Here is a 17,303-nt window from a genome sequence, read left to right on the forward strand (position 1 = left end):
CGGTGTGTGTGCTTGCTTCTCCCAGTGGCAAGTGAACTCCTTAAGGGAGGTGTGCCACCTTGGGCAAGTCACTTAACCTGCTTGTGCCTCAGTTTCCTCACCTGTAGTATGGGGATGATGACTTGACCACCTCCTAGAGTGGTCAGGTTTACATAAAGCACTTAGAACAGTGCCTGGCACATAGGAAGTGCTCTCTGTGAGTCAGTTAAATTGCTTTTAGGGTTCTCATGACTCTTTTCCATGTCTCCAGTGCCCAGTCCAGAAGCTGTGCACAGCAGGCCTGAATATTGGTGGTGTAAATTGGTGGAGGACGGGGGATAGGTGGAGCCCCTCCTTTTCTGTCTCCTCCCCCTGGTGACCTGTCCTGCCCCCTCCTCCAGCTCTGCCTCTCCCCAGCTCTTTCCTCCCATAATGCATACACATGGGCTCAACAGTCACAGGAGATGTCAGGCAAGGGCATGGAGGCGAGAAGCGTTTGTGAGAGTGACGCAGCAGGCATCGAAGACCTGTTGGCTGCCGTGGGTGGGGAGGCCAGTGGGGGAGAGGAGGGAGATAAGGGGAGGCTGGTATGCAGCTTGGATGATGGGGGGCTGGTAGTGCTAACCCCGCCACAGGGAGTGCAAGAGGAGGGCATGCCTAGGAGGAAAGGAGCCAAGTTTCTTTCTTTTGTTTTTTTTAGATGGAGTTTCATTCTTGTCTCCCAGGCTGGAGTGCAATGGCGCCATCTTGGCTCACTGCAACCTCCCTCTCCTGGGTTCAGGTGATTCTGATGCCTCATCCTCCTGAGTGGCTGGGATTACAGGCACCTGCCACCACGCCCAGCTAATTTTTGTATATTTAGTAGAGACGAGGTTTCCCCATGTTGGCCAGGTCTCAAACTCCTGACCTCAGGTGATTTACCCGCCTCAGCCTTTCAAAGTGCTGGGATTACAGCTGTGAGCCACCTTGCCTGGCCTTCCTTTCTTTCTTTCTCTCTTTCTTTCTTTTTCTTTCTCTCTTTCTCTCTTTCTTTTTCTTTCTTTCTTTCTTTCTTTCTTTCTTTCTTTCTTTCTTTCTTTCTTTCTCTTTCTTTCCTTCATTCCTTCTTTCTTTCTTTGTTTCTTCTTTCCCCTTTCCTTCCTTCCTTCCTCCCTCCTTCCCTCCCTCCTTCTCTCTCTCTCCTTCCTTCCTTCCTTCCTTCTCTTTTCAAGGTGGAGTCTCGCTCTTGTCGCCCAGGCTGGAGTGCAGTGATGCGATCTTGGCTCACTGCAACCTCCACCTCCTAGGTTCAAGTGATTCTCCTGCCTCAGCCTCCCGAGTAGTTGGGGCATGTGCCACCACACCCGGCTAATTTTTTGTATTTTTAGTAGAGACGGGGGTTTCACCGTGTTGCCCGGGCTAGTCTTGAACTCCATACCTCAGGTGACCCACCCACCTTGGCCTCCTGAGTAGCTGGGATTACAGGCATGAGCCACCGTGCCCGGCCCAAGCCAAGATTCATGTTGGACCTGAACTCATGCAGCACGCAGTCCCTGAGCACATATTCTGCACCAGAGTTGATGTTAGCTAACAGGGGCCCATGGAGGAACAACTCGGGTTTTGTCCTCAGGGAAATCCCCTGTTGGATAGGGGAGGCAGATGGAGGCACTGAAGGTTTCCAGGTGTCGCCTCAGGAGGAAGGCCAGGGCACCCAAGGGCCCAGGGAAGGAGGCAGTCAGCCTAAATGAGGCCAGGGGCAGTGTCAAGCCTAGCTTTAAGGCTCTGAGTTTTGGATGGAGCCCTGTGAGGTGGCAGGGGTCAGAGTGGAGGTGGGCATCCCAGGAGAAGGGCATTTTGCCAGCACAGAAGGGGTGGAACAGCCTGGGTAGTTCAGGGAACAGGGGACAGCTTGGTTGGAAGCTGGCTGGCTGGTGGTGAGGGTGTGGGCTGGAGGGTGGCCACGCTGCTGTTAATGAGGCCACAGGGCAGGCAGGGGCCTGATGGGAAAGGCAACAACGGGCAGTCACAGGGGCTCGGAGCTGGAGAGTGACACACTCAGCTTTGCCACACAGTGCTGATGGACATCAGATGGAGACTTCCAGCAATCTGTTGGTTTTGCAAGTCTGAAGGTCTGGGCAGAGCTGAGCCTGGTATCCAATGTGCAATCCCAGTGCATGAGAGGCCAGGGGGCTGCCCTGCCCCCCTCAGCCTGGGAGGTAATGACCCTTTGCTCCCTCAGCTCCTCCAGATGGAGCAGGTGCGCCGGATCCCCGAGGAATACTCTCTGGGGCGGATGGCAGAAGGCCTGATCCACCACGACCCCATCATGAAGGTGCTCTCCATTCGAGGCCTGGTCATCCTGGCCCGCAGGACTGAGAAGGTGAGTGGGAGGCAGAGGAAAGCCTGGCCTGGCCAGGCCCCAGATTGGAGGAAGGACAGAGCTTCACCATTATAGTCCCTCAGAAGCCCACAGCTGGAATCAGAGATCATTTCTATCTCAGCCTCAGTTGCCCCATCTGTAAAATAGATATCCTTTAAAAATCTATATATTTTATTCCTTTTGAATAGTTTCTAATCTAGGTTTTTCACAATGATTCTAAAGGCAGTGTGTATAGGAAAGGCAAAGGGTGGCACAAGTATTCCTATTTTACAGATAAGGAAACTGAGCCCAGATTGTTGCTGCATCATTAGCATTTTTAAAAGTGCTTTGTTTTTCTCTACCAGGCACTGTTGCAGCTCACGATGTAGCTGCCATGAAAGGGCAGGACGTAGACTCAGAAAGCTAACTAACAACACAGCATGTCATCTACCTAGAGCCAAGGGAGGGGGTAGACAGCAAAGAGCCTCAGGGGTCCTGGCCAAGGAGTCAGTGAGGCCAAAGAGGGCTTCGAGGAGCAGCAAGAGGTTGGGTGAGGGTATTCCAGGCAGGTGGGGCGGCATAGGCCAAGGCCTGGAAGTGGGGATTGGACCACCAAGTTCATTTCAGTGAATCAGAGGCTGGGTCTCTTCCTACTTGCTAGCTCAGATAGGAGCCCTCATCCCAAATGCTCCTGCCCCACAGACCGCCAAGGTGAAGGCCCTCCTGCCCTCCATGGTGAAGGGCCTGAAGAACATGGATGGGATGCTGGTGGTGGAAGCGGTCCACAACCTCAAGGCTGTCTTCAAGGAGCGGGACCGGAAGCTGATGGACAGTGCGGTCTATGTGGAGATGCTGCAGATCCTGCTGCCGCACTTCAGCGACGTGAGGACCCCACAGAGCGAAGGAGCAGGAGGGATCGAGAGGGGGTCTTTTACTACCTTGGGGGCTGCATTTCCTCCTATGCCCCCATCGGGACCTGGGCAGGGTTGGGTCAGCCTACTGGGAGAGGAACTTTGTCCCAGCTGGTCCACATCTTTTTGTAAAGGTTCCTTATTCTAACTGGTTCTGACAGAGGAAGCTCTTCTTTCACAATCGAGTCTCCCCACAGAGGGTCATCTATTGTGACTGGTTCATCTAGAGGGGGTACTTTCTTTTTAAAGACGATCTTGCTCTGGCACCCAGGCTGGAGTGCAGTGGCAAGATCTCAGCTCAACCTTCCTGGCTCAAGCAATTCTCCCACCTCAGCCTCCTAATAGCTGGGACTATGGGCATGCACCACCATGCCCAGCTAATTTTGCATTTTTTGTAGAGATGGGGTCTCCCTATGTTGCCCAGGCTGGTCTTGAACTCCTGGACTCACATGATCCCGCCCCCGCCCCCGCCCCCTGCCCCGCCTCAGCCTCCCAAAGTGCTGGGATTACAGGCATGAGCCACAGCACCTTCCCAGTTTTTTCTTTTTTTTCTTTAAACTGCTCCTAGCAGAGGAGGGGAGGGAGGCATTTTCCTGCTTAGCGCTCAGGTGCCTTTTAGGTTAGTGGGGGTCTGGCTGGGAAGAGTCGGGAGAGTTCCAGACCTAGGCTTGAGTGACGGAACAATTGCTCTGAATCAGCCGCAGTGAGTGGCGTCCCAGAGGAGGGACCCCCTCTGAGCCTTTGGTCTTCCCCAGGCACGAGAGGACGTGCGCTCCTCCTGCATCAACCTGTATGGGAAGGTGGTCCAGAAGCTTCGGGCACCACGCACTCAGGCCATGGAGGAGCAGCTGGTCAGCACCTTGGTGCCCCTACTGCTGACCATGCAGGAGGGCAACGCCAAGGTAAGCCAGGTGAGTGTGCGTGGGCCCTGCACCCTGTACCCCTCCCTCGGGCCCTGTGGGCGCACCTCTTTTTACGTTAACCAAGCCAGAGTCTCAAACAATCCTGGGGGCAGTTATGTATGTCCAGCCATGTCTGTTTGCTAAAGGCACCCACATCAGGATTCTTCCTCAACATGGCCAGCTTCTGGTCATAGCTGATGCATAAAAAAAGAAAAAGGTCCTAAATCATGGGCAAAATAAAAATAAAATAATAGTAATTAAAAAATTAAAAATGGTCAGCTTCGCTTGTACAATTTCAAATAGAAACTGAGTTTTCAAAATCCCTTTTTCTGGACCACAGTCTGGCTGTCCACAGTTCTGACATTTTCTTCCTATTGGTTCCCAGAAATGTGTGAAGACCCTGTTGCGCTGTTCTTACTTCATGGCTTGGGAGTTGCCAAAAAGAGCGTATAGCCGGAAGCCCTGGGACAGCCAGCAGCAGACGGTGGCCAAAATTTGCAAGTGCCTTGTGAGTGCTCCCAGAGGGTAGGGTGGCTTTTTACAAGCGTGTTGGAGGTGGCGAATTCTGTGTCTCTCTCTTCCTTCTTTTCCCACCAGCATCCTATTTCCATGACCAACTACAAGTTGTTGGCTCTGGAACGTTCCTCTCCACCCCTGGCTTCTCTCCTGACTTCTAGTGTTCTCTGTTCAGTGGCTTCCTGCATACCTCCCACGATGATCAAGGGCACTTCAAGCTCAGCTTGTCTGTTTTGAGCCTGTGCCTTTTCCTTTCAATTCCTCCTTTTCCCTCTAGAGCCCCCAAGCAGAAACCTAGAATCATCTTGGGCTCCTTCATCTCCCTCACCCTCCACATTTGATCAATCTTAAATATCCCGAGTATCTTGGAATCTGCTTTTCCCTCCCCACCCTGCCGCCGTCATTGCCCTTAATTCAGGGCACCCACACCCCTCGGTTAGGCTATTGGCCCAGCCACCCAAGGGGTCTCCCAGCCTTTAACTTCATCCCCTCCAATCCATTTCCCACACAGGCCACCAGAATGGTCTTGTTAAAACACAGTCTGCTTGTATTAGATCCCGGCCTCAAGGGCCGCACTATAACACCAATTCCCAGAGTGTATTACCTGCAACACCAGTCTCACCAAATATGCCCCAGAGGGAGGAAAAGAAGTTTGAAGGCAAGTAAGTTTGGGAAATTCTGCACTGACATTCTCCTCTTGTAGATTTGCAATGACATCAGGATACTAAAGGCTCTGAGATGTTTTGTGTTGAGGAACTGTGTTCATGGTTGTTTATATAATAGTTTCCCAAACTTATTTAACCACAGAGCTTCCTTTCTCGGTGATACCTGTGAACATCATGAGGTAGGAGCAAGCCACGTGCATGCGCACACACACACACACACACACACACACACACACAGAAGCACAACTCTGCAGGATACAGCCTAGTCCTCTACATGTCATTTGGGAAGCTTTGCCCGCAGTCTCAGTCTACCTTCCCTGTTGTTGTGGGCAGCAGTGAGCATATGAGGGAGTGCCCCGGGACCGATACCCGTGGAAGGGAGTAGAAGAAACAGGAATAAAAAGGGAGAGGTCAAGTTTTAATGTAGCTTCAGTGGAGGTCTCAGCCAGCACTGCCATGAGATTCCCAAATTTGGCCTTGGGATCAGGTCTGAACATCCTGTGTTCATCTGTCACTGGATGCCAGTCACCCTGGGAAGGGCTTGACCTCGGGCCAGGCAGTTCTCAGCCCAGGCGATGCCCAGAGTTGGGGGAATTAATCCCTCCCGTGTGAAGGGACATCTGAGTGGGGAGTCCATCACTCCCCACACCAATCTAACACAAATATACAAAGCCACAAATTGTTACTGGACTGAGAAAAGCTCTTTGGCCACCACCGTTATCAGTAATGCTCAAAGCCTCTGCAATTGAGGGTCTAATGATATTACCATCACATTGCAGCGGGAAATAGAGGTCTGGAGGAAGTGCTTGGCCAGGGTCACTAATTCAAATGCTTACAGTGGCCAGTGACCAGGCAGATAATCATGAGTGGTGTGGAAGTGGTGGTCCCTGAGCACCCTGGAGAGCCCAGGCCCCGTTGAAGGTAGGGGTGAAGAGCTCAAGCTCACCGTGCAGGCCCCTCTCTTGCAAGGTCCTCTGGTTTCATGAGAAAAGCTAGAAACCTATTCTTTTTTTTTTTTTTTTTTTTTTTGAGACGGAGTCTCACTCTGTCACTCAGGCTGGAGTGCAGTGAGTGGTGCGATCTCGGCTCACTGCAACCTCCACCTTAGGGGGTTCAAGAGATTCTCCTGTGTCGGCCTCCCAAGTAGCTGGAATTTTAGGCGTGCACCTCCACACCCAGCTAATTTTTTTGTATTTTTAGTAGAGACGGAGTTTCTCCATGTTGGTCAGACTGGTCTTGAACTCTTGACCTCAGGTGATCTGCCTGCCTCAGCCTCCCAAAATGCTGGGATTACAGGTGTGAGCCACTGCACCCGGCCGAATGTAGCACGTTTTAAACACTGTGCTTGTCATTGCTCTGCAGGCTACTGTAGCCCGTGGCTGCCAGCTTGTGACCTCTACATTAGACCCCTCTGGGTCCTCAGTTTCTTCTTTGCTCTTCAGGCCATCAAGAGCTTTGCTCATTTAAAGGTCAACCTCCAGGCTTAGCTTTAAGAAGGGGCTGGTAACCTATTCATTCATTTGTTCATTCATTCATCTGACGCTTTTTGGGCACCTGCTGCAAGCCAGGCCCTGTCCAGGGTGCTGAGACTCTTAGCTGAGTGAAATGGCCCCTTCTCTTGGGGGAGCTCGAGATATAGTTGGGGGAGCTCGAGATATAGTTGGGGGAGATCAGTATAAATAATTACAACACAGTGTCATAGGTGTCATGACAAAGGATGAGCAAGATCTGCTAGCAACATCAAGGGTGGTGGGATGGAGCTCTGCCTAAGAGCTGTGGAAGGCTTCAGGGAGGAGGTAGCATCTGAGCTGAGGCTTAAAGGATGAGAGGGAATTTATGAGGTGAAGAAGAGTGGGAAGGGCACTCCAAATAGGAGCAATTTCCTGTAGAAGGTACAGATCTGGGGATAGCTGTCCATATCCTCGGAGTGCAGCATGGTGGGCATGTCAGGTGGAGTCAGTGGAAGGAGCTGAGACTTGGAAGGAAGGTCAGACCCAGAACATGATCGTGAAGCTTTGCATGCCAGGCCTAGGAGCTTAGGCCTTGATATACATAGGTTGTCAACAGGGGAGTGATCAGATCAGATTTCTTATCTTCTCCCTCAACAGCTCCTTAGCTGGACAACTGTCTACCACTTTCTACCTGTCAAACCCATCATGACTACCTTTGTCAGACTATTTTACCCAAAACGTGGTTTTCTCACTGTCCTATTAAGAATAAATCAATGTTGCCTTCCTATTTCCTAATGTACGAGTAAGTCCTATTTCTGTCTGGCTTTTAAGGGCTTTTAAGACCCCCTAACTCTCCAGTTTGTCCCCATTGCTCTATACCTTGAATCCTTCACCCTGGTCAAACTGTCTCCTTACCTATGTCCCTCACATGCCATGTCCATTCACATCTCTGGCTGGATCTGCATTTTAGAACTTTCCCTCTGACTGCAGCAGGGGGATAAATTGGAAGAGGAGACACCCAAGGCAGGAACATCATCAAAGTGATTGTTGTAATCAGCTAAGAGGAGATAAGCCCTGGCCTCTGGGGGGCTCAGGCAGAGGGAGCAGATGTATTTAGGAGGCAGGGGGTGAGGGTCACCATTCCTAGCTTCAAGAAGGGTGGATGGGCAATTGGTTCCTCTGAGAGGCCAGCACTTTTGAGGTTTCTCTTTGTCCTAGGTGAACACCCACCGAGACAGCGCCTTCATATTCCTCAGCCAGAGCCTGGAGTATGCCAAGAACTCACGGGCCTCCCTCCGGAAGTGCTCAGTCATGTTCATAGGTAACCTGCCCTGGCATAAGTCATCCTGCTGCCAGGGCTCTGCCTGCTCTCCAATTTGTTTCCTCCCAGGCTGCTAGCCCTTCCAGCACCTGGGTGGATACCTCCCTTTGGGTGCAAGGCTTGGCCAGCAGACAGCCACAGTGCAAGTTAGAATGGTTTTCCCCACTCTAAGATCATGGCTTAGGAAGTGAGCCACAGGCTGGATTCAGTCTGAAGTCTTTGTGCAGGTCACAACCTTGGCAACTGTACATGGCAGAACTGCTGCTTTTCTCTGGAGTACAGCATGGGTACAAGCCTAGCAGAAGCCTGGGCAAATCCCCCATTGAGAGCAGCAGGAGGGACCAAGCAGCATGGTGAAAAGAGTCAAGTAGAATCTCAGTTCCATGGTTCCCTTCCTGTGTCACCCTTACTGGATCATTTACTCCCACTGAGCCTCAGTTTCCTCATCTGTAAGATAGGGATCACCTCCTGTTTCACAGACTGAATGAGAATATTTTTTAAAAGGGGAGGGATGGCACATACAGGTGCTAAATGTTAGCAATCTTCATTCTTCCATTTCCCATAATCCCAACTCTGCCTTTTTGGAAAAAACAAACAAACAAAAAACACCAAAAACAAACAGTACATTCCCCTTGACCAGAGCCCCCCACAGGACCCTTCTGATGGCAAGTGGGTGTGTCTCCTCCCAGTTACTCACCCCTCCCTCCAAATAACCACATGCCCTTCACCAAGGGCCAGGAGACCTTGTTGCAAAGAGGCTTGGAAATGATGCCATTTGTGAAGTGATATTTCTTTTAGTACCTTTCCCAAGTTAATTTGCTGTTTTTATCCATCCGATCATCCATCCACCCATCTGCTGGTTTATTTAGTGAACGTTGATTCCCTACTCTGTGAGAGGTGTGATGCTTAGGCTAGAACAACAAAGAGCCCTTCAGGAGGTGATGCTGATGAAGGTGTGGTGATGGGGGGTGGCTGTTAACATGATCAGTGCTGGGGCAGAAGAAAAATGCCCAGGACTGGAGGGATCCCTTAGAATGTGGGGACTGCTCAGAGACATCTGCTTCCTACGTGCTGATTTCTTTAAATCTTGCTCCAAATTAATCACTTCTAAAATGGAGTGTCTAACACCCTGGGAATCATCTCTATGTCAGGGCCTGTGCTGGGGAAACAGAGTTGAGTAGAGCCTGGATCTGCCCATAGATAGCTCCCATGGATAGCTCCCAGATATCTATGGCCCATAGATAGCTCCCAGAGCAGTGCAATGATTATTAACCTTTTTTGGGTTATGGCTTTTTTGTGAGACTCTGAAGAAAATTATGAATACTTTCCTGAAAAAAAAATGCATATATGTACACAATTTTGCATCCTCAGCTGGATCCTCAGATCCTTGCCCTCCCACTCTCACCCCTCAGTGGACCTAAGATTAAGTAACTTCTGGTCTGGTGGGAGATAAAATTCATAAATCACAAGTGAAATACAATGTGGTATAAACAGATAGAGAAAAGCTCGCAGATACTCAAGAAACCTAGAGAAGCACCTAACTTATCCGGAGCAGGGTGAGGAAGGACTTCCTGGAGGAACCACTTGTTAAATTGCATATTCAAGGACAAATACGAATTATCAGGAGGAGAAGTGAGGGGCCAGGCAGGGTGGCTTACTCCTGTGATCCCAATCCTTTGGGGAGTCAAGGTGAGAGGATCATTTAAGGGCAGGAATTTGAGCAATATAGCAAGACCCCATCTCTACAAAAAACAAATACTAAAAAAGTTAGCTGGGCATAGTGGCATATGCTTATAGTCCTAGCTACACAGGAGGCTGAGGCAGGAGGACTGCTTGAGCCCAGGAGTTTGAGGCTGCAGTGTGCTGTGATCATGCCACTGCACTCCAGCCTGGGCAACACTGTCTAAACAAACAAACAAACAAAAAACAATAGTGAGGGAAGGAGCCTCTGAGAGGTACAGCCCATTTAAGGACCTGTAAATACTGCAGGAGCCAGGCTCACAGGCTGGGAGCAAGGGAGGGATGAGCAATGCATCAGGGAGTCATCAGAAATGTATCCTTGACCCAGCATAGCTGAATCTCAGCCCTCTAGGGCCCTGCTATAGCCTTGCCTGACAGGTATGCAAGGTGCTCAGTGTCTTACATTACTGCTCAAATTCCCCATAGAAGTGGACAGCAGAGGCAGCAATTCCTTGTGTCACAGATGAGGAAACTGAGCCTCAGCCTGGGTACTGGGCCAGCCTCAGGCTGCACTGTCAGAGTCAGCTGCAGCCCAGATACTGCCCCTATCCTGGTGCCATCCTGCCCACTGGACCAGCCATCCTTCCCAACCCCTCTTGGGGAGTCTGTCCCAGGGTCAAATGAAGTTTTGTGTCCTCATGTGTGGGGCTGGAGGATAATGGGAAAAGCATCTCTGAGGAGCTCTGGTCTAAGGGTGGGTTGGGGTGGGGTCGACTTCGGAAGACAAATTCCCTCACTTCTTGGATTATGCTCAAGGGTCCCTGGTCCCCTGCATGGAGAGCATAATGACAGAAGATCGTCTGAATGAAGTGAAAGCAGGTAAGTCATGCCCCGCGTTGGTGAGATTTCAGGGGACAGTGAGACAGTGAGTAGAATCACAGTGGGTAATAGGGAAAGGGAAGGGATGTGTCCCAAGACAATGGTCTTCAACTCAGTTCAGTTGCACTAGTTTTTTGTTTGTTTGTTTGTTTGTTTTGAGACGGAGTCTCACTCTATCACCCAGGCTGGCGTGCAGTGGCGCAATCTCGGCTCACTGCAACCTCCCCCTCCTGGTTCAAGCGATTCTCCTGCTTCAGCCTCGCAAGTAGCTGGGACTACAGGCACATGCCACTGTGCCTGGCTAATTTTTGTATCTTCAGTAGAGACAGGGTTTCACCATGTTGGCCACGCTGGTCTCGAACTCCTGACCTCAAGTGATCCGCCTGCTTCTGCCTCCCAAAGTGCTGGAATTACAGGCATGAGCCACTGCGCCCGGCCAATTTTACTAGTTTTTAATCCAGGGTTAGTATAGCATTAAGTACCACTGGGTTATCAAGAGACAGAACACACAGCCCTGCCCTAGGGGAGCTCACAATCTCATTAAGGAAATGAGGCTCAAAATCGAGAGCGAAAGCCATTTAGTGCAGGGCAACTCTTAAGTGGGGACTGACTCACTTTGTAACCAAGGAATATGATGAAAGCATTAAGGTAGGCTGGGACAGTCCAGGAAGGCTTCCTGGAGGAGGCAGGTTTTGATTCAGGCTCTGAAAAATGTGAATAATTTGAATTGCCAGGAGGAAAGTGAGATGAGGGGATGCCAAGCAGAGGGTGCCTAAGCCAAGGCATGGAGATGGGAAGGATTAGGTATGAGACCCACATAGGGCCCTGGGTCTTAACAGGAGGCTTCTCCCTTCCCCATGACGCAGCTCTGGAAAACTTGAGACATGACCCAGAAGCATCAGTGTGCATCTGCGCGGCCCAGGTCCAGGACCACATCCTGGCCAGCTGCTGGCAGAACTCCTGGCTGCCGCACGGGGACTCGTGGGTGTGTTACCCGGCCACCACGCACCGCTGGAGCCCCAGCTGTGAGAACCTGCCCACTTCCCACCAGCGGCGCTCCTGGATCATGCAGGCACTGGGCTCCTGGAAGATGTCCTTGAAGCAGTGACGTCCCTGAGCCCCCAGCCCTCCTCAGGGTGGTTGAGCTCCAGCCATGCTCCCTATAAGTGTCATGAGGCTTACCTCTCTATCTTGATTGTTTCCTCCTGGAACATCCCCCAGACTCTGAGCAGCCATCACTTTGAGAGGAGTTTGCCTTGGTTTGTTGGCTCAGTCAATAAATACTGACTGACGTAGTCTGTTTTGCCCCTGTTGTATAAGTGAGGAAGTGGAGGCCCAGAGGGATGAAGTGGCTTCCCCAGGGCCACACAGTAAATCTGCTGGATGTCTCAGTTTCCCCTGCCCCATATTATAAGAACAAAAGGAGATGATGATTTGGGTGGCCATTGGGGAAAGGGAAAAAAAGGAAAGAAGAGACAGCCCCACCCCCACGACATCATGCATATCCCAAAACCCTGAATTCTGAGTCCCACCCTTGGGTCTTTGCCCAGTAATTGGCCATCACAGATTCTAGCAGCATTTACTGAGCATCTAATCTGGGCCAGCCCTCCTCTGGGTGCCATGATACATACATGAACAAGACCCAGCCCCAGACCAGGCGCTAGCAGTTCATAGTCTGATACAGTGGTTCTCAGCCAGGGGCGATTTTGATCCCCGGGTAATATTTAACAATGTCTGGAGATGTTTCTGGCTGTTACACTTGTGGGGGCTGGGGGTGTGCTATTATCATCTAATGGGTAGTGGCCAGGGATGCTGCTAAACGTCCTACTCTGCTGAGGGCAGTCCTTCAACAAGGAGTTCCCGATCCCAATTGTCGAAAGTGCCACGGTTGAGAAACTGTGGTCTAATGAAAGTGTCAGAAACATATACAGACACCAACAGCACAGCAGGTCAGCATGGAGGCTGCGGCGTCCAGAGGAGGTACATAGACCAGCAGGCGGTGAGGTGTCAGATAAGGCTTCTGAGGGAAGAAACTCCCCTGAAGGGGGTTTGGAAAGAACATGTATGGAAGGGAGCAGGACACATGGGACCAAGGAACAATTGCAGTCCTATAGTGCACAAAGCCCACAGAGAGAGGGGAGAGGAGTTCCAGGCTAGAGCCACAGAAGCCTTGGAGGCTGTGTTAAGGAGGGAGACTTCATCCAGATAGGAGTGGTAAGGCATTGTGGGATGCTAAGCAGGGGAGGGATGTAGACAGATGCCTGCTTTAGAAGGCGCCTCCTCCTGGGGATACAGGAACCCTCAGGCACTGCTGGTGAGATGGTAAATTGGCGCAGCTCTTCTGGAACCTGTAGAAATCTGTCATTATTCGGTCACTTCAGTCTTACTAAGTTCATGCATACCCACAACTGAGCAGTTCCACTCATGGATACATAGCTCGGAGGAATCTTCCACAGGTCCATAAAGAGAGATGCATGAGGAAGTTGATCAGTGTTCTTTGTGGTGGTGGGGAGAGGAGGCAGCCTGGGTATCCATCCTAGGGAGAGGATGTGTGCCGTGGAGCCCTGCACAGCAGTTCGGGGCTGCTAGATGGGACCTAAAACCCAGTGCTGAGGGGGAAAAACTGTTATCAAGAATGTATACACAAAAGTTGGCCAGGCGCGGTGGCTTACTCCTGTAATGCCAGCACTTTGGGAGTCTGAAGCAGGTGGATCACCTGAGTCAGGAGTTCGAGACCAGCCTGACAAACATGGTTAAACCGCATCTTTATTAGAAATACAAAATTAGCCAGGCGTGGTGGCGCATACCTGTAATCCCAGCTACTCAGGAGGCTGAGGCAGGAGAATCACTTGAACCTGGGAGGCGGAGGTTGCAGTGAGGCAAGATTGCGCCATTGCACTCCTGCCTGGGCAACAAGAGTGAAACTCCATCTCAAAAAAAAAAAAAAAAAAAAAAAATGTACACACAAAAGAATTCACATTTTGGAAGAACACTTAGAAACTGAGAAGACACAGTAAACACACTAGAGGCCAGGCGTGGTGGCTCCCGCCTGTAATCCCAACACCTTGGGAGGCCGAGGCAGGAGGATCACTTGAGGCCAGGAGTTCAAGACCAGCCTGGGCAATATAGTGAGACCTCCATCTCCATAAAACACAACCAAAAAATGCTAATAAAACATGCTAGAATGATTGATTAAGGTAAGGAGGAGGGCTTTGGGGTATAAAAGGGAGTAAATAAAAAAGGAAGCAGAAGAAGCTCACTATGTCATGGAGTGAAAGGGCTGGATGGCAGGGTGGACGAGAGCACCACCAGGGAGACTTAGCCAGAAACTGCTGAGACAACAGTGACCAGACCTTGCAGCACAAAATGGAGAGGATGGCCAGGCCTGCAGGAGACTGAGGAAGGGGACTTTCAGAGCCTAGTGGTTGACAGAATGGAGGAGGGAGGAGGGAGAGGGAGGCGCTGAGTTTGGCACCCAGATTTCTGGGTGGATGACTGAGCCAATGGACCCCACACTGAGCAGTGAACCCAGGACCAGGAGAAGGCTGCGGGGCAGGGGATGAGTTCAATATGGGAATGGTAAGCTTGAGGGACTGTGCGGCAAGCTAGTGGAGATATCCACAGGGCAGTTGGCTTCCGCTGTGGTCTGAATGCTGTGTCCCCCCAAGTTCATATGAAATCCGAACCCCCAAGGTCATTATATTAGGAGGTGGGGGCCTTTGAGAGGTGATTAGGGATTAGTGAATGGGATTAGTGCCCTCATAAAAGAGCCTTCGGAGAGCTCCCTCACCACTCACACCATGGGAGGACACTGAGAAGATGGCATCTGTGAAACAGAAAGCAGGCCCTCACCAGACACTGAATCTGCCAGGCCTTGATCTTGGATTTCCTAGTCTCCACAACTGTCAGAAATAAATGTTTGCTGTTTACGCACCACAGAGTTGATGGTATTCTGTTATAGCAGCCTGAATAGACTATGGCGGCCACAAAGGGACACAGGTGGAGCTCAGCCGAGGGACCTGAGAAGGAAGCAGATTTGGGATTCATCTGTGTGTAGGGGCTGGGGTGCCATTTCCCTGGGAGAGTATGTAGAGTGGGCAGAGACATCGGCCTGTGGAGCACCTAACTTAAGCTCCTGTTGGGGGTGAGGAACCCATGATGTTGACCACACAATCATCTTCTAATAAATGGTAGCCCAGGCCATTGGTATTCTGGGCCTGAGAGAGAGTAGGAAATGGGGAGATTCATTTGCACAATCCTTTCCATCACTGAGAATGTTCACAAACATTGCCTCCTTGGAGTCTTACAGTAGCCCTGTGGATTATGGGGAAGGCAGACTGGATTATGGGGAAGGCAGACTGGCTTTACTGCTCACATTCCACAGATGAGGACACAGCTTAATGAGGCAGGGGCCTTGCCCAAGGTCATGCAAGGGAATTAATGGAAGTGTAGGTCCCGAAGATCTCCAGACTCCTATACCTGAACCCTTTCCACCCAGAACTACTTCTGCTTTCATGGGCTAGGACCCAGGTCTAGGGTGGCCTTGACAGATGACAGCTGCTATATTTTGGGTCTGGGTGGCCCCTAAGCACAGCAAAGGCTGATAGACTCAGTTATCGGCCAAGACCACTAAGTAGTTTTGAGTTGGAAGGTTCAGAGTGTGCTGGGCAAGTCACTTTGCTTCTCTTAGCTTCCCCTATTGTTACCTATAAAATGGGTTCATACCTCACAGTGTTCTCACGGGAATCAAATGAAAAAAAAAAATGAAAGCAAAAAGACTCTGTAGGCTCTGGACTCAGTAAAGGAAAAGATGATGAAGAGGAGAATAACGGAGGGAACCAGGATTAGGGAGCAGGGCTGGAGGAGGAAGTGTGGAAAAGGAGGTTTGGATTTGGAGGAAAGGAAGCGCTAGGACCAGGTGTTCTGCTGGGTGTGGGAGAATCAGAAGGGAAAAGATAAAGTCCCAGCACTGGAAGGCTCATGGTCCCCATGTGCCATCCTTAGCCATGCTGTCTCCATCCCCATATCAAAGAATGACCACCCTGCCAGCTCCACTGCTGGGCTTCAGATCTCTCTCTCTTACCTTGGTCTCTTATCAGCATCCTCCTTGTCAATCTCTTAACCAACCTCCCCCCATCAATGCTTCACCTGGCAGCCCAGGTCTTCCTAAGACAAATGTGCTCACGGCCCTCGCTCCTCTTAGGTCTTTTCAGTGGCTCATTATCCCCTGCAGGACCAAGGTTAGCGAGGCAGGCAGGCCTTCTGGCCCCTACTCACTTGCCAGCCACACCTCTTTTTTTTTTTTTTTTTTTTGTTTGTTGTTGAGGTGGAGTCTTGCTCTGTCGACCAGGCTGGAGTGCAGTGGCGCAATCTCGGCTTACTGCAACCTCCACCTCCCGGATTCAAGCGATTCTCCTGCCCCAGCCTCCCCAGTAGCTGGGACTACAGGTGCGTGCCACCACGCCTAGCTAATTTTTTGTATTTTTAGTAGAGATGGGGTTTCACTGTGTTAGCCAGGATGGTCTCGAACTCCTGACCTCATGAACCGCTCGCCTCGGCACCCCAAAGCGCTGGGATTACAGGTGTGAGCCACCGCGCCCGGCCCCGGCCACACCTCTTAACACTTGCAGTACCCAGCATGGCGGGCCAGTGCACACCTCCATGCCTCTCTCCACATATGGGCTCCCACTGCCTAAAACGCCGAGTCCTCTATCCATCTGCAGAGACCTTCCTCAGCTCTGATCTCAGCTCTGCATCACCTTGAATCCCACCCCTCTGAGCCTTCACTGAGCAGACCTGTGACCCAATGCCAGTTTAGATTGGTGTGCTTCCTGTCTGCTTTTCTTTCCAGACCAGGCTAGGAGCTCCCCAAGACTGTAGCCCCGGTGCAGGGACCTGCAGCCATTTGCTGGCCAGTAGAGCGGCTGCAGGAAGCCACAGCGGCTGCCTAACCAGGCCTGCAGCACCTGGACTGAAGACCCTTTTCCATCTGAACTGTGGGAGTTAGGGGTGGCTAAGCTCAGCGATAGAGGTCTGATCAGTCTCTCCTTTCCTCGAAACTCTCCAAAAGGTCCCATGCCACTGAGGAAATAGCCAACTCCTCATAGTTACAGCCCTTTTGTCCTCCCACCTCATCATCTCCTTGCCCCCTTCCTCACTCTGCTTCAGCCACACTGGCCTCCTTGCTGTTCCCTAAGCACAGAAGACTCTCCCGCATCAGGCTTCCGGCCTGTTCCCTGTTCCTTCCATGGGAATGCCTTTCCCAGACCCCTCCTAGTCACTCCCAGGCCTCTGGCAGAATGTCTGCCCGTCCTGTTTAAAACTTTTCCCCAATAGCTCTTGCTACCCCCGACAAACTCTTAGCATCTCAACTATCGTCCTTTCCTCCTCAGTGCCTTAGCAACTCCTAGAGGGCAGGGATTTCATCTGCTCTGCCCACTACTGTGTAACCAGCCACTAGAACAGGCCGGAAGCGCAGAAAGAGCTAAGTGTGTGTTGACTGACTGACGAACAAATGAATGAAGTGAGATGGGGGCTTTGGGGATTCGGGTTTACGCACCACCCCGAAAGCATTCGAAGGCCGGGCGAGGCCAGGCACTGCCGAGGAGGGCGGGCCGGGGGAGGAGCGTATTGGCCACGCCCGGCCACGCCCCCAGACCGG

At 51.3% G+C, this 17,303-nt stretch overlaps 1 protein-coding gene across 17 annotated transcripts in view; it reads left to right on the plus strand.

Moving 5' to 3' along the window:
• Window positions 1–11,937, plus strand: part of MROH7 (maestro heat like repeat family member 7) — a 99,144-nt gene extending 87,207 nt beyond the window's left edge. For 14 of the 17 annotated variants that reach the window (XM_063613108.1, XM_063613109.1, XM_063613096.1 and 11 more), the window contains 7 exons: window positions 2,198–2,338; window positions 3,020–3,199; window positions 3,984–4,139; window positions 4,516–4,638; window positions 7,981–8,083; window positions 10,580–10,642; window positions 11,509–11,937. In XM_063613108.1, the coding sequence (XP_063469178.1) occupies window positions 2,198–2,338; window positions 3,020–3,199; window positions 3,984–4,139; window positions 4,516–4,638; window positions 7,981–8,083; window positions 10,580–10,642; window positions 11,509–11,750 (1,008 nt within the window). In that variant the 3' untranslated portion in view covers window positions 11,751–11,937. The remainder of the gene's footprint in view (window positions 1–2,197; window positions 2,339–3,019; window positions 3,200–3,983; window positions 4,140–4,515; window positions 4,639–7,980; window positions 8,084–10,579; window positions 10,643–11,508) is intronic. The other 3 variants (XM_063613098.1, XM_063613102.1, XM_063613105.1) reach the window with 3 other exon arrangements.
• The last annotated feature ends 5,366 nt before the right edge of the window (window positions 11,938–17,303 follow it).

The sequence above is a fragment of the Symphalangus syndactylus genome, chromosome 19 (assembly GCF_028878055.3).
Source record: "Symphalangus syndactylus isolate Jambi chromosome 19, NHGRI_mSymSyn1-v2.1_pri, whole genome shotgun sequence".
Taxonomy (NCBI): Eukaryota; Metazoa; Chordata; class Mammalia; order Primates; family Hylobatidae; genus Symphalangus; species Symphalangus syndactylus.